This window comes from Musa acuminata, unplaced genomic scaffold (genome assembly GCF_036884655.1).
Source record: "Musa acuminata AAA Group cultivar baxijiao unplaced genomic scaffold, Cavendish_Baxijiao_AAA HiC_scaffold_1138, whole genome shotgun sequence".
NCBI lineage: Eukaryota > Viridiplantae > Streptophyta > Magnoliopsida > Zingiberales > Musaceae > Musa > Musa acuminata.
This window is the reverse complement of record NW_027021350.1, coordinates 3151596-3168471: the sequence shown is the minus strand read 5'-3', so window position 1 is coordinate 3168471 and position 16876 is coordinate 3151596. Positions and strand designations below refer to the sequence as shown.

Sequence of the window (16876 nt, the reverse complement as noted above, 5' to 3'; positions counted from 1 at the left end):
CGAGGAACGTTCCAGGGAGATCCCCGTCATCTGGACCCGAATCGAGCCGCGTCGGCCCTAAGGTCACGGCACGGCAACACCCTCGATGCAGAAGGTGTACCACGAGAACTGCCCCGGCTGCAAGAAGGAGCGACGGCCATGTGGGAATCCCGTAAAGGGAGTTATTCTGCATCTGTGTCCTCACACTCTGCTACGGTAAGTGAAACCTTGCGCCGGATCGATTAGATAGCAATTTTAATATTGTTGTTTCTTTCTACGAGTTAATAATTCATCGAAAGTATCCTTTTAGTTTCTCATCTCTTCTAGTTCTTTCTTCTAAGTGTGATTTAATTGATCTAGAAAAAAAAAAAGGTAGCTTTTTTTTCTCTTAAGTTTTTTCTTTTTGTAGGTCATGAGAAAATCTATTACTTGGAACAAAGAAAATTAATCTTTTTGAGCTGAATTTAGTAGAGATTTCGTGGTAAAAAAACAACGCTTGCTGTAAAAGGAAAGATAAGTCCATCCGCTTGTAGCTTGAATCCAACTATAGTTGAGTTGTTGCGAGGCAAGGTATGCAGTACCGAATGGTACCACTCGGTACGGGCAAAATATACCGGTTCGATAGTATATCAGTATGCGAATCGTCCGGTACCAATACAATGCTACAGTATTATATAGTAACACTACTACAATGTATTACATTATAACACTGTTAATACTGTAGTAGTGCTACAGTATGAAAAAAAAAATAAAATAAAATAATTCGATATATCAGGGTGTACCGCTCGATACATCGGTACCGTACCGTACCGAGCCAACCTCGAAACATTGATACGATACGATATTATATACCTTGTTGTGAGATAGTGTTGCTCTGTCTCCTCTTAAGTTTAGTATCATCCACCTCCTCTTCTTAGGGGAGTATGTCCACTGAATGCTTCCTTTTGCTCTTGGGGTCTATTTGATTTTGCTTACCTTTTACGTTAAAGGCATAATAAAAGCACATTATAAGTTAAGTATTTGTTGCTATTTTTGTATTAGTTGGAATATCCATTTCTATTCTTTAAAAGGGGAGCTCCTGAATTGTTCTAATTCTCGGAAGAATCGTGTAACATGATAATAGAAGTACTTGATTATCTTTGGCCTATATATATGTAATACATAATTATGAGACATGAACTATATCGCACGTAGATTATATTCAGTTGTAAACCTAGTGTACGAGGCTCCCGTCAATGCAAGGCAAAAGAATAACCTTATAATTCTACCACACCTTACCTTCTCGATATTCTTATCCCGTATTATCCAAAATCTAAATTGAGGTGTTGTTACCATCTAAATTGATGTGTTTATGTATGAGAATTGCTAGAAGATAAAGCAGAAGCTCGTACTCGGAGGAAGATGGCATTGGAAATTGCAAAGCTATGGAATAGCTTGAATTATTCTGTTTCCAGTAGTGGAATGATCAATTTCATATACTACATGACTTAATCTAATGTTTAGGATAGTTAGATAGTGATGGACTGTCCATATCCAAGTATTCTCATCCCTGAAAACATTTAATTTCTTTTACTGGCATACTTATCAGTTAAGGAATAGAACATGTTGATATGGGCACTTCCTGCCATTGTTGAACATGTTGATAGGAAGGTTGTACATCTTTATCCTGTCAAAGACACTGTTTATTTATGAATGCCTAAATTACAGAGATTCATTGCACTTATAGCTGCATTTCAATGGCACCAACCAAAAATACTTGTATTCAGATATCACTAACAGTAAACACTTTAAGGATGCAATGCCAGGGCATTGTTCTTGGTAGCATGACCTCTCTCAGTTGGTGATTGGTATAACTTGTGCCATCTATATGAAATGCAAATCATAGAAAAAAGCAACTAAGAAAGTCCAATTGTAAAATATTTACCTCTTCTGGTGTGAGGTCTACTTTTCCAGCATTCCTGTGGTGACATGACCCAATGAGGAAAAGATGAGGAAGAAATAGCACTTCAGAAGATTGAAGCCAAAAAATGATGTTTAAATCTGTGCAATATATTTTAAATCACAGTTTGATGTGGTCTTGATGTTGAATAGGTTGTTTTGGAATATATATGTGTGTGTACTTATATAATGTATGTATACATGTATATGTATACATAAATATATTTATACATATAAACATATATATAAATACACACACATATATATATATATATATATATATATATATATATATATTATACACACATAAAAATTAAATTCTTCATATCATGTGAGATCAATTACAAGACGTTGACTTTTTTTAGACCCTCTCATATAAATTTTAAAGAATTCACATCATTTTTCTCCGATTCTCTCTAAAAACTCTAGAGAATACTCTCTTTCGACTTGTTAGAGAGAAACATAGAAATATCAAAAGTATTTTTCACATCTTACTCTTTCCCACCGAAACGTAGAGATACATGAGATATTTATATAAAATCCAAACTCTAATAATTAGGATTTTCTTTCAGAACTCCTTGTATTAAGATTCCTTATTCTATTGAGACACTAACTTCAGAAATCTCAAAATAATTACCAATCATAATAATCTGTACCTTAGTGAATATTTTATCTATTTTTTATGCCTCGTAAAGCCTTCTAATTTTTGTTGCTCACCTTTCTTGAATCTATGACCATCAAATCTTTACGACTCTAGTAAACTCTTTGAAAAAGGAGAAAAAAATTTTAAAACCAAAAGAATATCTAGAAATCAATAAGTTAAAAAGCGTAAAGCCGACGCAAGATTCAATGTTGTTTGATAAATCCCACTCGAGCAAAATTAAATTATTCACAATATAAGATCAAGTACAAGGTTTTGAGTTATCCGAGCATAACTTCCTTAAAAACCCTATCACATAAATTTTGAAGAATTTTATACATTTTTATTATCCGATTTAAAAATCGTAAAGAGTATCTACTCTAGATATCCTAGAGAGAAACCCAAAAGTACTAAAAATATTCTTCACATCTTAATTATCTCATCAAAATACAAAGATACATAAAATATTTATAAAAGAACTAAGTCCAAATTATCAAGATTTTGTTTTCGTCATAAATATTTATTCTTGGATGCTTACTTATAAATTCTAAAATACTTATCGATCTTGATTTATTTATTTGTTGTAATAAGACGCTTTACACTGGTTTATTTTAATTCTGATTTAATAGGATACATATATAGATTTTACAATCATGCATCTGAGTTACATTTTCTTCAAAGTTTTCTCCTCTGTACCCTTTTTTTCTTTGGGTTTTTCATTACATTTTGCATTACCTGTCATAGAACAGCATTTCAAAGGTTTTGCTTTCTGATTTAATTAGTGTCCACGGAAATATCTTACAATATGTTTGAGGGAAATTAACAAATATACATTTCAGATTTCTATACCTCCTTTGCAAGGAATTACTGATATCGTCCTATATTTGCTCCTAGTTACGTTGAGCCAATGAGAAAATATTACTATTGTAAGTATAAAAACTGTAATATGTAAAAAACTTTTATGCTAGAATTGAAATTAAATCGCATTAGTTTTACGATATGTATCTTTTGATGTAATCTAAAAAGGATATTTGTGTGATTTGTAAATGCATTCTCTTTAGATCTAAAATCACTGTTAATATAAAAGAAGAATTAGACTTTCTTCTCTTCTCTTTTTATAGTTAAAGAAAATTGAAAGAAAAACTATAATATCTCAACTGTATTATATAGAAGATGTGTTGTTTAGATCTTAGAAGTCCTATCTATTTATAGGTAAAAGTTGAAGGTTATGATAAATTATTAGAAGAATTCTTACCATCAAGAGCATCATCCACTAAAAAATTTTATTATAATATAAATTTCTTTTCTGTTGATCAATATATATTATTAGAATTTAATTAGTTTTATTATATATTTTATCCAATTATAAAATCACGTAATCTAACAATAAGAAAAGATCTTTTGAGCTTCATCCTTTTCGAGTCATTATTATTTGATTTGGAACCAAAAAATTCTTAGGAAAATGAGAAGAAAAAAAAAACCATTGTCATCGATGGCAATGGAGTAATGGACAATGTTTTTAGCAGCTGAATAACTATTCCTACAAGAAATTCTAATTAATGGATCAATCCATTTTAGTGGCACGAGTTCATTGCAAATATGTTATTTATTGGTTTTTCTTTCAATCGAGGAGATGTGCATTGAATCTGAGCGCGGTCGTTTCCTGCGGAGGCACAAAATTATGGACGGTTTAGATGACAAGGCCGTCTTCAGTTAACGGTCAGAGATGGGGCAACGTAACCTTCGTCTCTCCCGGTCAACGCATGGGGTCAAGACTGGAATTTTATCCATAAATGGCCACTCAGTTGATGACCCTAAATTTACGAATTTACCCTTCTTTAAGATTCGTGGACACAGTTGAGTCCCACATCAGCCGCTCGATCGGAATCTGACGGTGCTGACCGTGCCGGTGAATCCGTCGTTAATTCCGTTTCGCGTACTTCACGAAACGGGAGCGACGAGACAGGGACGTTAACGCGCGTTACTGTCTTCTACTAGTCTGCCACGCGGCCTCTCGTGTACCATCGTCTGTGATGGAAGGCTGGGGTGGGACCCATTATCCTCGCCAGCCACAGAAGGGGTACATGAAAGTCGGTGTGCCCAAAACGTTCCACCGTGCGGCCCTTGTAATTTGGCCGTTATGTGACATAGTGAAGGTGGTGGTGGAATCGATCTCTGCGGGGTGCGAAGTCGAGGGCATAAAACGCTCGCGTCCTCTGCTTCGCCACCACCTCTTGTTCCCCTTTTGTTCCCAGATCTCCCTAATTTTCTCTTGTGAGTTCGATCGATCGATCTGCGGAGGCGGCATGGCCGAGCAGCTCACCGACGACCAGATCGCAGAGTTCAAGGAGGCCTTCAGCTTGTTCGACAAGGACGGCGATGGTCAGACCCTCTCGATCCCATTATGCTCTCCTTTTTCTTTTTTTTTTTCCTTTTTCTTATTTGTTAGACCTGTGCAAAATGTTGTTCTTTCATGGTTTTTCTATTCACCTTTTGGTGTTTGATCATGTCAATTAGACGTGTTGGTACTTGAGGGTTAACAAGTCTAAAAATCTCTTCATGCTTTAAATTGCATGATAACTTTCGATGCTTTATTACAGACAGGCTGTTAAGTGTCATTCCGCTAGCTTTTCTTCTCCTTTTTTCATTGGAGATATTTTATGATTATTCACAATCTTTCTTCTTTGGATGTGAACGTTTTTTACTAGATCTACAGCTTTCTTCTTTCTACAATACCAAAAGATCACTATTTGTTTCTACTAATTTGACCCTACTGCTGATTTGGTGAAATCTGATATGTTTTGAGTGAAAAATCTGTCTGGTGATTCTTGTATCTCTTAAGTAAAACTTATACCTATATGTATGGTTTTCAGGACCATGTAGATAATTCTTTTGCAGCCAGAATAAAAATTACTTTTGTATCTTTTCTTTTACTGATCCTCATTTCTGAAAGACGTGGAGGACAAAGTATTCATCATAACCATGAACATATAAAGAAAATGTGTATTATGCTTCCTGTTTGCTTTTTTTTTTTGCACTTTTAGCAAAGGATGGTTGCAAATGAATATTCCTTCTCATAAATAAAAAAGAAACATTTGTTATGTGTTCGTTTTTGGATTATTTGGTTGTTCCTAAATTTTTTTTTATAAGATGCATATTACCTGCATAATTTGAGAGGATTCATGTTTTGGTATCTTTTTAGTACACTGTCATTCCTAGCTAATGCACAAATGCAAACTGGAAGTGGTCACAGTATTGCTCCATAATAGTTGGATGCAAGATTGATGAGATCACTATTCTTTATTATCAGAGATCAGGTGGGGAAAGTTACCTACTTTTGAGTTTTATTAGCTGTTACTACAGTATCAACATGACATCAAACCAAATAACCTTTTTTATCTCTTGTTGTTTTCAATAAATGTTCCCTTCAAACTATTTGATGTGCTATTACTTTGCTATGATGAGTCACTGATAATTTCTTAACTATTTCTGTGGACCTGCCCCAATAATCTTTGCTAACCACCTAGGTCAAAAGAGAGTTAAGTGCATGAGTCAGACTACAAAGGTTGTTTGTTTGTTTCATTTACATATTAAATTAGTCAATAAGATTATTCAGAGTTTTAAATAAGAAATAAACCATAATTCTGGAGGCAAATTCATCCTTACCATGAAGTTTGCCTCCTAGCTCATAAAAGATTTAGCTCAGCCTTATTAAGTTGTTTATTTCAGCAAGAAGCTTTTACCTTTCCATTTTTATCTAAAACAACATGGTAGATATCACCAGCCATCTTGCCATCTGGCATATTCTTCAGAAATTATCTAATGGAGAAACCAAATGTTTTGCCGTACTTGGTAAACTGTGGTTATTGGCTACTTTCTGAAGTAGTCGATGCCCTGATGGAACCAAGCTGGTCTCACTGACTGGTATCTGAACCTGGCATTTTATTTAAAATTGTAAAATGGAAGTTTCTTTTTTGCTTCTAAAATGTAATTCTGTAGCTAAGATGTAGGTAACATTATGAGTGTGTGGTTGATCATTGGAAGAGCCTCAGCATCGTGATGCAAGAACTATTCAAATGCTCAATCTGATGACTCAAGCATAGCGTTTGCTGGAATTCCCTGGTTTTTTTGGGTGTGAATCTTTTTTAGGTCTTTTGATGATTATTGATTTTATTAACAAAGTCAAAGCAAGGCCTCAGCACAACATGATATTGGCAGATTGGTTGATACTATTGTCCATTATGTGTCATACTGATCTCACATTGTACATGATCATGGAGATGCGTGTTTTCTTACTTGCATTTGTACACATGCAAGTTTATGGAGAAGTGCAGTGCATTTATTAATTCATATCTAGAATGTCCTAGAGAAAAAGAACAGAGTTTCAGATGAAATTTTAGGTAGATTATCAATGAAATGGTTCGAATTGTTTAATGTGTGTATATGGAAGGTACTCAAAGAGGTTAGCAACTGATTATATCGTTTGCTATATTTAAGTTGTATGGAATGCTTAAAAAGGTTAACAATTGATTATATTGTTTGCTATATTTAAGTTGTATGGAATACTTAAAGACATTAACAATCGATTTGCTCGTGTTGTTACTCCTGAACACCAAGAACTCTTTTGGGAGCCGAGGAAGATAAAATCTTGGATGGTTTGATATGCAATGCTCCAATAGTCCCATATCAGGAGTTGATGATGGGTTGTACTAGTATATAAGACTGAATTGGTTTAGTTTAGTACTAATAATCTGGTCATATATGTCTTTAGGGTTATGCAGTTCTAGACTCATTATTATTCCAAGTTATTATGTCAGTATGTCCATCTGGCCACATGATGTCTGATAAATGTCCTTTTTTCTTATATTCAGCATTGTGGAAATGTGGGGAGAATTAGAGGGAATAATCTCTGTGTGATACATGACAAATTTATGTTTCAAATTTCTTGTGTATGGATTTGCATATATATAGTTTTTAACTTGTTTTCCTATCTTCACTTTTTGAATTTCTCCAGGTGATTTCCAAGATGGAGATATGGAATATCTATCAAACTGAATGATTGTTTATTTCTTTGCTTATGGTGTATCTTCTTCGCTCGTATTTAGATCAATGAAATTATCCCTGAGTACACAGGTGATTATTTTCAGTGATGGCAACCGCTCATCTTGTAAATGTTAGAACTTGTTAGGATGGTGTGCCTCCTATCAAACAACAACTTTTCTAGGCAGATTGCATTGGTTGGACAGGGGACATGTTGTATCACAACTAGGAACGGAAGTGATACATGCAAAGTGAACATTGCATGCGTCCAAGTTGTTTGCTTTTCATCTTGTTGCTCTAGTAACTGTCTATTTGGATAGTGACTTCTATTTAGATACTAAATGTTTTTTGTGTTGTATAGTATAGACAAATCATGTATTTAACTACATATGTTAGTTATACGTTGTGTCAATGAATAAAGTTCTTTGAATTTATAGCAATTGTTTTGTTTGATAGAGATAATAATGGCTATAAGATTGCTTCTCGAATGCTGTTATTAGGACCTTTTTAATTATCTACTTGACAGATTCATTCAGACACTGTATATGCTTCATTTCAAGCTTGTGAGCTAAACCTCACAGTTCTGTTAAGTGGAAAACATGAGATTCTATTTCTCCTAGTGGTAGCAGCAGTTATATGCTGTTAATACGATTGAGCATATCAAAGCCATAGGGGCTTGATCGTTTTGATGACTGATGTCTATCTAGCCTACCTTATTAGTTAACTAATATCTGTTTACAGTTTTTAAGGGTTCCGTATTGTTTGCCTAAACATGATCAGAATAATTCTAGAACTGCATAACCCGAAAGACATATGACCAGATTATGGTCTTGGGCTCAAATTCTGCCTTTGCTGCTTATACATTGGGGAAAAAAAAATCTAGTTAAAGAAAATGACCTGTAGTTTTGGATGGAATTCAGTCGCAGATTTGAATAGATTTTTTGTTGCTGAATCTTGGCTTTATTCGTAAGCTAAGAAAAAGCCTTTGAAATTAGATTTACTTGTCAATTTTTAAATATGAAGAATAAAATTTCTAGTTATATATTTTTTGAATTGGATTTTTTTTCTCTGTGGAATTCCAACAGGCTGTATCACAACTAAGGAGCTTGGAACTGTGATGCGTTCTTTGGGTCAGAACCCTACTGAAGCAGAACTACAAGACATGATAAATGAGGTTGATGCTGATGGCAATGGTACAATCGACTTTCCCGAGTTTCTTAACTTGATGGCTCGCAAGATGAAGGATACAGATTCAGAGGAGGAGCTGAAGGAGGCCTTCAGAGTGTTCGACAAGGATCAGAATGGCTTCATCTCTGCTGCTGAACTTCGTCACGTCATGACCAACCTTGGCGAGAAGCTTACAGACGAGGAAGTTGATGAAATGATCCGTGAGGCCGATGTTGATGGTGATGGTCAAATCAACTATGAGGAGTTTGTGAAAGTGATGATGGCGAAGTGATTCCTCACAATAAGATAGAAGTTGGCGTGAGTTGTAAAATGTCATTTTATTTTCCAGCCGGTAGTTACATCCGATTAGCCTTAGTTGGAAAATTAGAACTGGGTGTCCTTCATCAGTAATTGTTTCATTAAACTTGACTTTGTTGCTTCATTGACTTTAAAGCGTTTGCGTTTGATTTCCGATGGAACTATTTTATATAAATATTTCTTGCGGTCTTGTTCTAATTTTTACGTCTTGGAACAGTTGCCCTTTGCTTGACCAAGCATACCTATGTGCTTCGCTTGCAATTTGTTTCCTTGTTTAGTCATTGGAAAACCCTTAACTAATTTTGTGCTTATGCTTATAGTTCAGGTAGTTTGCTTGTTCCTTTTAGAACACTTATTTATCATCTCAGCTAACTGGTTGTACTACACTACAATCCATCATCTTGCTGCTTGGGTTGACACAGAGTTATCACTTGTTTTTCATGTGACATATTTGTACTGATTAAGTTATATTAGGAGAGAGAACTTTGCACTTGATAGGGGTGGTAATTACGATAAGACTCCTGTAACATCAGCTGACGCCCCGCGCCTTTGACAGACTGACAACACCTGGCCAGCATGGGCCAAAACGCCAACCGAGGCCCATTAACGACTGCTCAGGCTCGTCTCCTCACGACACGTCAATCGCAATGTCAGACGCCATCAGATGTACGATCCTGCTCCCTGCGGACAGGCGCTCCAGGTAACGCTAAGCTCCCGTATAAATACCCTCGTGTTCTAAGCAAAAAAAAAAGAGAAAAAGAGATCACGCCACTCCACATCACTAACTTGATCGTCGGATAGGTCGGGCCGAGCTTCCGACCCGACCCGTGTACAGGACCGGAGACGAGGCGCCTCACACTGGGTGCGTAGGCGAAGGGCACCCAGGAGATGTTTGAACGATTCCCCGCCATTCAGACCCGAACCAAGCCGCGTCGACCCCGAGACCACGACTTAAAGGTGTTTACACTAACAGTACTGATTAAGATATATTGGAAGAGAGAACTTCCTGCTGTGGGGGAATTCTCTCGAACTCTCAAAAATTTTTGGGGAGATCAACAATTAAGGAATAGAAAATATTTGATATTTTTTTGTTTGTCTGTCTATAGAGAAAATTAAGTTCATCACTAGATCTCTTATAGTAAAAAATAACCCACTTAAAGTGTCTCTTTGTATCTCTATTTTACTAAGAACTTGAGATATGTATTTATAGTAATAAATCTTAATTTATTAAAAAAAATTAATGTAATTAGAACTTCTTCAACTTGTTTGAATGTAATTGGTACATAAAATATTTATCAATCCTAATAATCTTCATATTTATGAGGATTTTTTTACTTTTTACCTACGAAAAATCCGGCAGCACCTAAATATTTTTCTTTTGCCTCTCTTTTATTAAGACTTTATGTTATAATACACCGTGTATTTATCGCATAAAGTCCTAATTCACTAACTAGTTTTGAATTTAATTGACACATATAAAATATTTATCAAACCTAATAATCTCCATATTGATGAGTATATATTTTTTTTACTTTATTCCTTCGACCTTCTTTTTGAGAAAAATTCAGAAGCACCTAAATATTTTCCTTTTTCCTTTCTTTTACTAAGACTTTATATATTATAAATACACCATGTATTTATCACATAAAGTCCTAATTCACTTACTACTTTCTTTTTGAATTCCTAATTAATCCTAATCCTCTAAAAACTTGAATCTAAATAGTACTTCAAATAATTTGAATACAATCAGTATTCCTAAATAATTACCAACCTTTATAAAATAATATGACAACTTTATCATTTAAGACGATAAATATGGATTAAAGTTAGTTCCTAATCAGCTATCTTATTGGATAAAAGATGTGTTTTGCATTAAAGTTTATCGAATGTTCTTCCTATTTATACGAGGAAGAATTTTCCTTAACAAAGTAGTAAGATTTCTTCGTACAATTGGAGAAATTTTATCTGCTATCATGCCCCTGCAAGATAATACTCATGTCGAAGATGTCGATCTTCACCAAAAGCCACACTTGGGGCGTTGTTATAGTGCAAACTGGATCCGAAATTTTATCTGCTATCATGCCCCTGCAAGATAATACTCCTGTCGAAGATGTCGATCTTCACCAAAAGCAACACTTGGGGCGTTGTTATAGTGCAAACTGGACTCGGCGAGAGGCAAACTTGCTCTAAGCAAGATATAAGATGTATTTTGCATTGAAGCTTATTGAATATTTTCTTATTTATACAGGTTAAGATGGAAGATTATTCTCAACAAAATAACGAGATTTTTTAGTTGGGAAAATCTTGCTATTGTTGGGCTGATAGCCCATATTCAGCCCATATAGGCTAGGGCAGCCCATAGCCCACACCCCCTCTTAACATAACCCTAATTAAGATTAAGGGGGTGTGGTGGCTACGTTTTAGAAGTAGAAAAATGCTATAAAAAGACAGCAACGAGGTAGATCTTGAGAGCCACGGGATTCCAAAGAGAAGAAGGAGAACAAGGGAAGAAGACAAGGACAACGCAGAGAGACTGTTCTCAATCATCTAGTAGTGTTCTCATTTCAGGTTAGATGAAATCTATAGTAGACTCTTGTTGTGATTACTTGGGGAGGTTTTAGATATTGTGAGCAGAGACTGTTCTCAATCATCTAGTAGTGTTTTCATCTCAGGTTAGATCAAATCTACAGTAGACTCTTGTTGTGATTACTTGGGAAGGTTTTAGATATTGTGAGTAGTGATGTGATCCTTGTATCCCAGTTATTCTCTTGTGGTTGTTGCTAGGGTTTAGGGCAAGAGATTGAGATTTGTATATTTATTATTCTCATAGTGGATTATCTCTAGTTTGTCCCGTGGTTTTTACCCTTCAAGGGGTTTTCCACGTATATCTTGATGTTCTGTTTGATTATGCTTCTATATAATTCTGCTACGTATTATGGTCTTCTAGTATTTGTTGATATACAAAGGTTATTCCTCTTTATATCCTCAGCTATCATTCTCATAAATGCTAGAAAATGAATCAAATCAGACGGTGATCGAAGCATGTAAACTACCAGTCGTCACATAAAGTGGTAGCTGGGACGAGGCAGCGATGATGAATTGGAAGTAGGTAGCAACTAACCACCCGCCATGCGCTATTAATACACATGAGAAGAGAGGCGGGCCGCGACATCTTCCTCTTCTTCTTGTGCTTGCACAACTCAGGGGAGGAGGAAAGGAGGAAGATGGATGGGCAAGAGAAGAAGATGAAGGTTCTCTGCCTCCATGGCTTTCGAACCAGTGGGAGCTTCTTGCGCAAACAAATCAGCAAGTGGGATCCTTCCATCTTCCACCACTTCCACTTGGTATCTCTCTCTCTCTCTCTCTCTCTCTAGAAAGAAGTCTTGTTAACATCATCTTCTTCCACCTACAGGACTTTCCGGATGGTGTATATCCAGCAGGAGGGAAGTCGGACATAGAAGGCATATTTCCACCACCATACTTTGAGTGGTTCCAATTCAACAAGGTAATGTCCTAAATTAGGGCTTCAGTCGATAACTCGATCTCGGTGCGACAACAACTCATGATAGCTTTGATATGTTGTTATATAGGAATTTACAGAATACAAGAATTTCGAGGAGTGTATCTCTTATCTGTGTGACTACATCACAAAGAATGGCCCTTTCCATGGATTGCTTGGCTTCTCTCAGGTTTCGTGCATCGTTGATAATGGAATGCTAGTTCTGCAAGCTAACTTGGTTTGATAGTAGAGTTAACGTATTGCAGAGCGATCCCTCTTCATAATAAATAATTATGGTTTTTTATTCATTGTTAAATTGGTGGTGAATCTGTCCTGTTCAGCATATGCCTCATTGTTAAATTGGTAATATTTTTGTCTGAATCATAGAAAATCCTTATTTTGTTCATTAGTTTTCCAAGCTGTTGGAAATTTCTGATACTCATTGATAATAAGAAGAATTTCTGATTGAAAATTTTGAAATGATTTTTTTATTATTATTTGATTAGATAATAGTTAACTTTTGATATTTACATCCTTCAGATCAAAAATTAAGAACTTATGAGTTGTTTCCAACTTTGAATAGTTATGCTTTGCATGTTCTTGAATGCTGCATTTACGGTTACCTCATCAATCATGACTTGATCGGAGTAGATGTAAAGCTATTTTTGAATAAATCCTGTGTTCTTAGATCATGCTCAGGTAGGTATAGGAAGGGATCTTGAGGTTTTGCTTTTTCATCTCCTTCTTCCAAATTAATAGTCTTTATGAGAAAGACTCTCTCATTCTTTCAACCCCAGCAAGTGGCTTGGCCATGGTGATCTGCAAGAGACTAATGATTTCTTTTCCTTTGTCACAGGGTGCAACACTATCAGCACTTTTGATAGGCTATCAAGCTCAGGTAAGCCACTGTCTTTAAAAAATAAAAGGAAAACATATCTGCTTTTTCCATCTTTATTAGTTTGTTCAAGCCGTAACCATTCTGTAAAACACAATTCTATCTGAACTCAACAACTTATGGTGTAAAACTATGAATATTGTAAAAGCAAGCTAGAATGTGATTGGTTCCCAAAGCTGAATTGATTTTAGATCTGAAACAAATACTTGCTCAATATATATCGCTAATAGAAGCCTTAACACAATACGTTTCCTAGTATTATCTTATGTTGATTGTCCAAATTAAATTAATGTTTACCTTTATCATGTCTGGACAGGGGAAGGTACTGAAGGACCACCCACCAATAAAATTTTTGGTTTCAATATCAGGTAGCAAGTTCAGAGACCCAAGCATATGTGACATTGCTTACAAGGACCCCATCAAGGTGAAATCTGTGCACTTTATTGGAGAGAAAGATTGGCTGAAACTGCCTTCTGAGGAGCTTGCTGCTGCCTTTGACAACCCTTTGATTCTGAGGCATCCCCAGGGCCACACTGTCCCTAGACTCGGTTGGTATTTATTACCTCTTTTTTTTTTTTTCTTCCACTTGAACCAAATTATAACTTACAGCATGAATGGTACAAGAGTAAGATGATGGTATACAAACAGGAGTTAGTTCTTGCATAAGGTATGAATTGCTTGAGATTCTGTCTGACTCAAGTGGCTCTCTGCAAGTTTACTAAGATTGTGTTTGAGCTCATCTTCGATCAAAGATATCAATATTTTTTAGGAATTTTCTTTTATTAAAGTGCCCTCAACATGAGAGTAATATCAGACGATTTGTTAAATCAACATGTACAACACAGCAAACACAAAATTTACAAGTTGATAAGTTAGCAGTAATTCAGATGGATTGATGCAACACAAATGCTCCATGTGAAGATTGCATAAATTTTTAACCTCCAAAGGTCTTGGATAAGAAATTAGATATAATATCTAGAAACAAAATTTACAAAAAATGCTTTCTAGATCCACTTGAACAATAATAGCATATATATGAGTTGGTGTACAGGAGATATATGGTCCATATATTACATTCTGTGAAGCAATTTGTACTGTGTTGTTTCATATGATTTGTTTGTCTTGTATCAGATGCACTTCTCTGTACCACAAAATTTTGATGTGAGAATTGATAATTGCTGACAGATGAGGCAGCTGCGAAACAGCTATCGGAATGGACTGCAAGCATTACCAGAAGTGAATTCGCTTGCGGTACTTCTGTTCCGAAGAATGTTGAATGTGAAATGAACAACATCAAGCATGAAGCGATAGCTGATCCAAAATGCATCGAAGCTCCGAGTGCAGCTTAGGTTTCACCACATGAACTGGTAAGTAAAATAAAGAAAAGAACATGGAATGACATGCAACTGTTGTTTCTTTCTTTGAACAGCTACATGAACACTACTCAATGAATGTTATATTCACAAATGTCGATCACATATATTTCCCATCTGTTGTTGTTTCTTATAAACATTATCAGGATTTAATCTTTCTATCATTTCAGTCATTAGTGACAGATTCATTTAATTTATTGTCTCAGTTATTTAGGAATAATTATATGAATATTTTTATCATGAAGCCTTGTGCAAACAACCATCTCCTATTTAAGTTGATCATGTAGAAATCCTACTCCATTGGAATCTAATTCGACTCAACCAGAGTTGACCCATCCCCCTGGGCTCCACAATTGCTGCCTACAATCCAAATCCACCCGGTGGATAGATATCATGCAACACAATAATAAATTGCATCATTCTCACGTAATTAGAACGTCAGCCAGCATCCTAAAAGCACTCTGTGATCAGAACTGCAGTGGGGTGTTCAGATCAAGTCAACATCTTTGACTTGGTCCTGTTAGCTTTTAGACCCTATAGAACAGTCTTAGTGGCCCCTGGTTTGGTGGTCAACAAATTTGACTCGGGGGTCCAATTTTGACCCCGATTCCAGTGCACAAGGTGGTGAAGGGCTTTCCACCTCCGTATGCATATGATATCAGGGAGCAAAAAAGAAAGGAATTTTTGAGCTTCCATTAAGAAATCTTCCATCCCAAACTCTTTTTCTTGAGATATAAAGTAATGTGAGATCTTTGCCTTGCAATTTTTTATGCTCTTTGGTGGTCATATCATATGCTACCTTCAAGATGCAATTGCATGGAAGATATCATGGAAGTTAGAACAGGAAACTGTGTTCGTTAGGCCTCGCTTCCACCAAGTGTTTGATGAAATGAAAGGATGAGAACCCAACAGTAGCATCGACAAAGGAGCGTCCTTTACATGACGCCCCACGAGTCGAGGGACGAAAGGGTCGGGAGCAGCCCGTCGAAGTCAGAAGCCGGCACGTCGGCAGCCGGCCCGAACGAGCTGCCCTCGTCCCGGTCCAGCAAGAACGCCGAGGTGTCGAGCGTGGGCAGGTGGGTCTGCTGCAGGACCGCGCGGGCGCCCACCACCGCCGGCCGCACCGGCTCTGGCTTCACCAGCGGCTCGGCCAGATCCCCGTCCAGCCGGACGCCGGTGACCCGCTGCACCATCTCCCGGAAGTGGGCCGGGTCAGCGTTGATGTAGGTGGTGGGCGCTCGCTTAGACGGGCGCAACCTCCGCTTCGAGATCCTCCCCGCCGGGGTGGGCGCCAGCGGGTTCCGGCCGCGGAGGGCGGCGACGTCTCCGAGAGGGGAAGTGACTTGGTATCGAGGGGGAAGGACGGGGGTGCGGGAGGTGGAGGTGGTGGCGGCGACGGAGGAGAGGGTGTCGTGGGAAGCTGAGGAGGAGGTGTCGGAGAGGGAGATCTGGAGGGCTCGCGTGAGGGCCTCGTTGTCGCGGGCGAAGGCCTCGTTGATCCACGCCGACTCCGTTCGGTGCATCCACGGATCGAGCACCGAGCAATTCTCCGCCATGCTCATCGTCCGCTCGATCTCTCTCCCGTCGGGCTCTCGACGGGCTTCTCAAAGAACTCGGATAGTTGGTATGGGGGGTTTAATAGGCGCGTCCGTCGGCCACGTGTCCTTCAATCGTCCGCGTCGGGTGACGGCGTTTCGTGTCGGAGCGGTAGGGTTCATAGTTTATCTCCCCCTTTAAACCTATTTAGGAGGAGAATCGTGACGTTGACCGTCAGACCTCGTCGTCCGTGGGACCCACGCGCAGGTTCGTGAGTGCCGTCGAAATTTTACGGTCCTGCCACCTTTCCGGAGACGGAACCGATAACCCCTAAACTTACCATTATTTACGACGCGGACCACCGCGTGTTGGGGAATCTGGTAGAGAGTCGTCGGTGCAATTAATGGGCACGTCGATGGTTGTTACGGGGAAAAGAGGAATGGGGGAGATAAGAGCGCGTCAGCAGTGACGTGGGATCCGCTTGCGTCACG

General features: G+C 37.6%; 3 protein-coding genes across 4 annotated transcripts; 2 read left to right on the top strand and 1 right to left on the bottom strand.

Annotated features, from left to right (window-relative positions):
* The first annotated feature begins 4711 nt into the window (after positions 1 to 4711).
* Positions 4712 to 9280, top strand: LOC135671275 (calmodulin-1). Of its 2 annotated transcripts, none has more exons than XM_065179303.1 (2): positions 4712 to 4939; positions 8683 to 9280. In XM_065179303.1, the coding sequence occupies exons 1-2, from the start codon at positions 4864 to 4866 to the stop codon at positions 9054 to 9056; spliced, it is 450 nt and encodes a 149-aa protein (XP_065035375.1). In that variant the 5' UTR covers positions 4712 to 4863; the 3' UTR covers positions 9057 to 9280. The 2 variants fall into 2 exon arrangements, with proteins under 2 accessions (XP_065035375.1, XP_065035376.1); XM_065179304.1 differs by lacking the exon at positions 4712 to 4939 and adding an exon at positions 7307 to 7690.
* Positions 9281 to 12213: 2933 nt separating this feature from the next.
* LOC135671273 (dihydrofolate reductase-like) lies at positions 12214 to 15022 on the top strand. The gene is made up of 6 exons (XM_065179301.1): positions 12214 to 12426; positions 12495 to 12587; positions 12673 to 12771; positions 13438 to 13479; positions 13793 to 14024; positions 14662 to 15022. Exons 1-6 carry the CDS (start codon positions 12229 to 12231, stop codon positions 14823 to 14825), a joined length of 828 nt encoding a protein of 275 aa, XP_065035373.1. The 5' UTR covers positions 12214 to 12228; the 3' UTR covers positions 14826 to 15022.
* Positions 15023 to 15522: 500 nt separating this feature from the next.
* LOC135671274 (calmodulin-binding protein 25-like) lies at positions 15523 to 16876 on the bottom strand. The gene has a single exon (XM_065179302.1). The coding sequence runs from the start codon at positions 16409 to 16411 to the stop codon at positions 15785 to 15787; it is 627 nt and encodes a 208-aa protein (XP_065035374.1). The 5' UTR covers positions 16412 to 16876; the 3' UTR covers positions 15523 to 15784.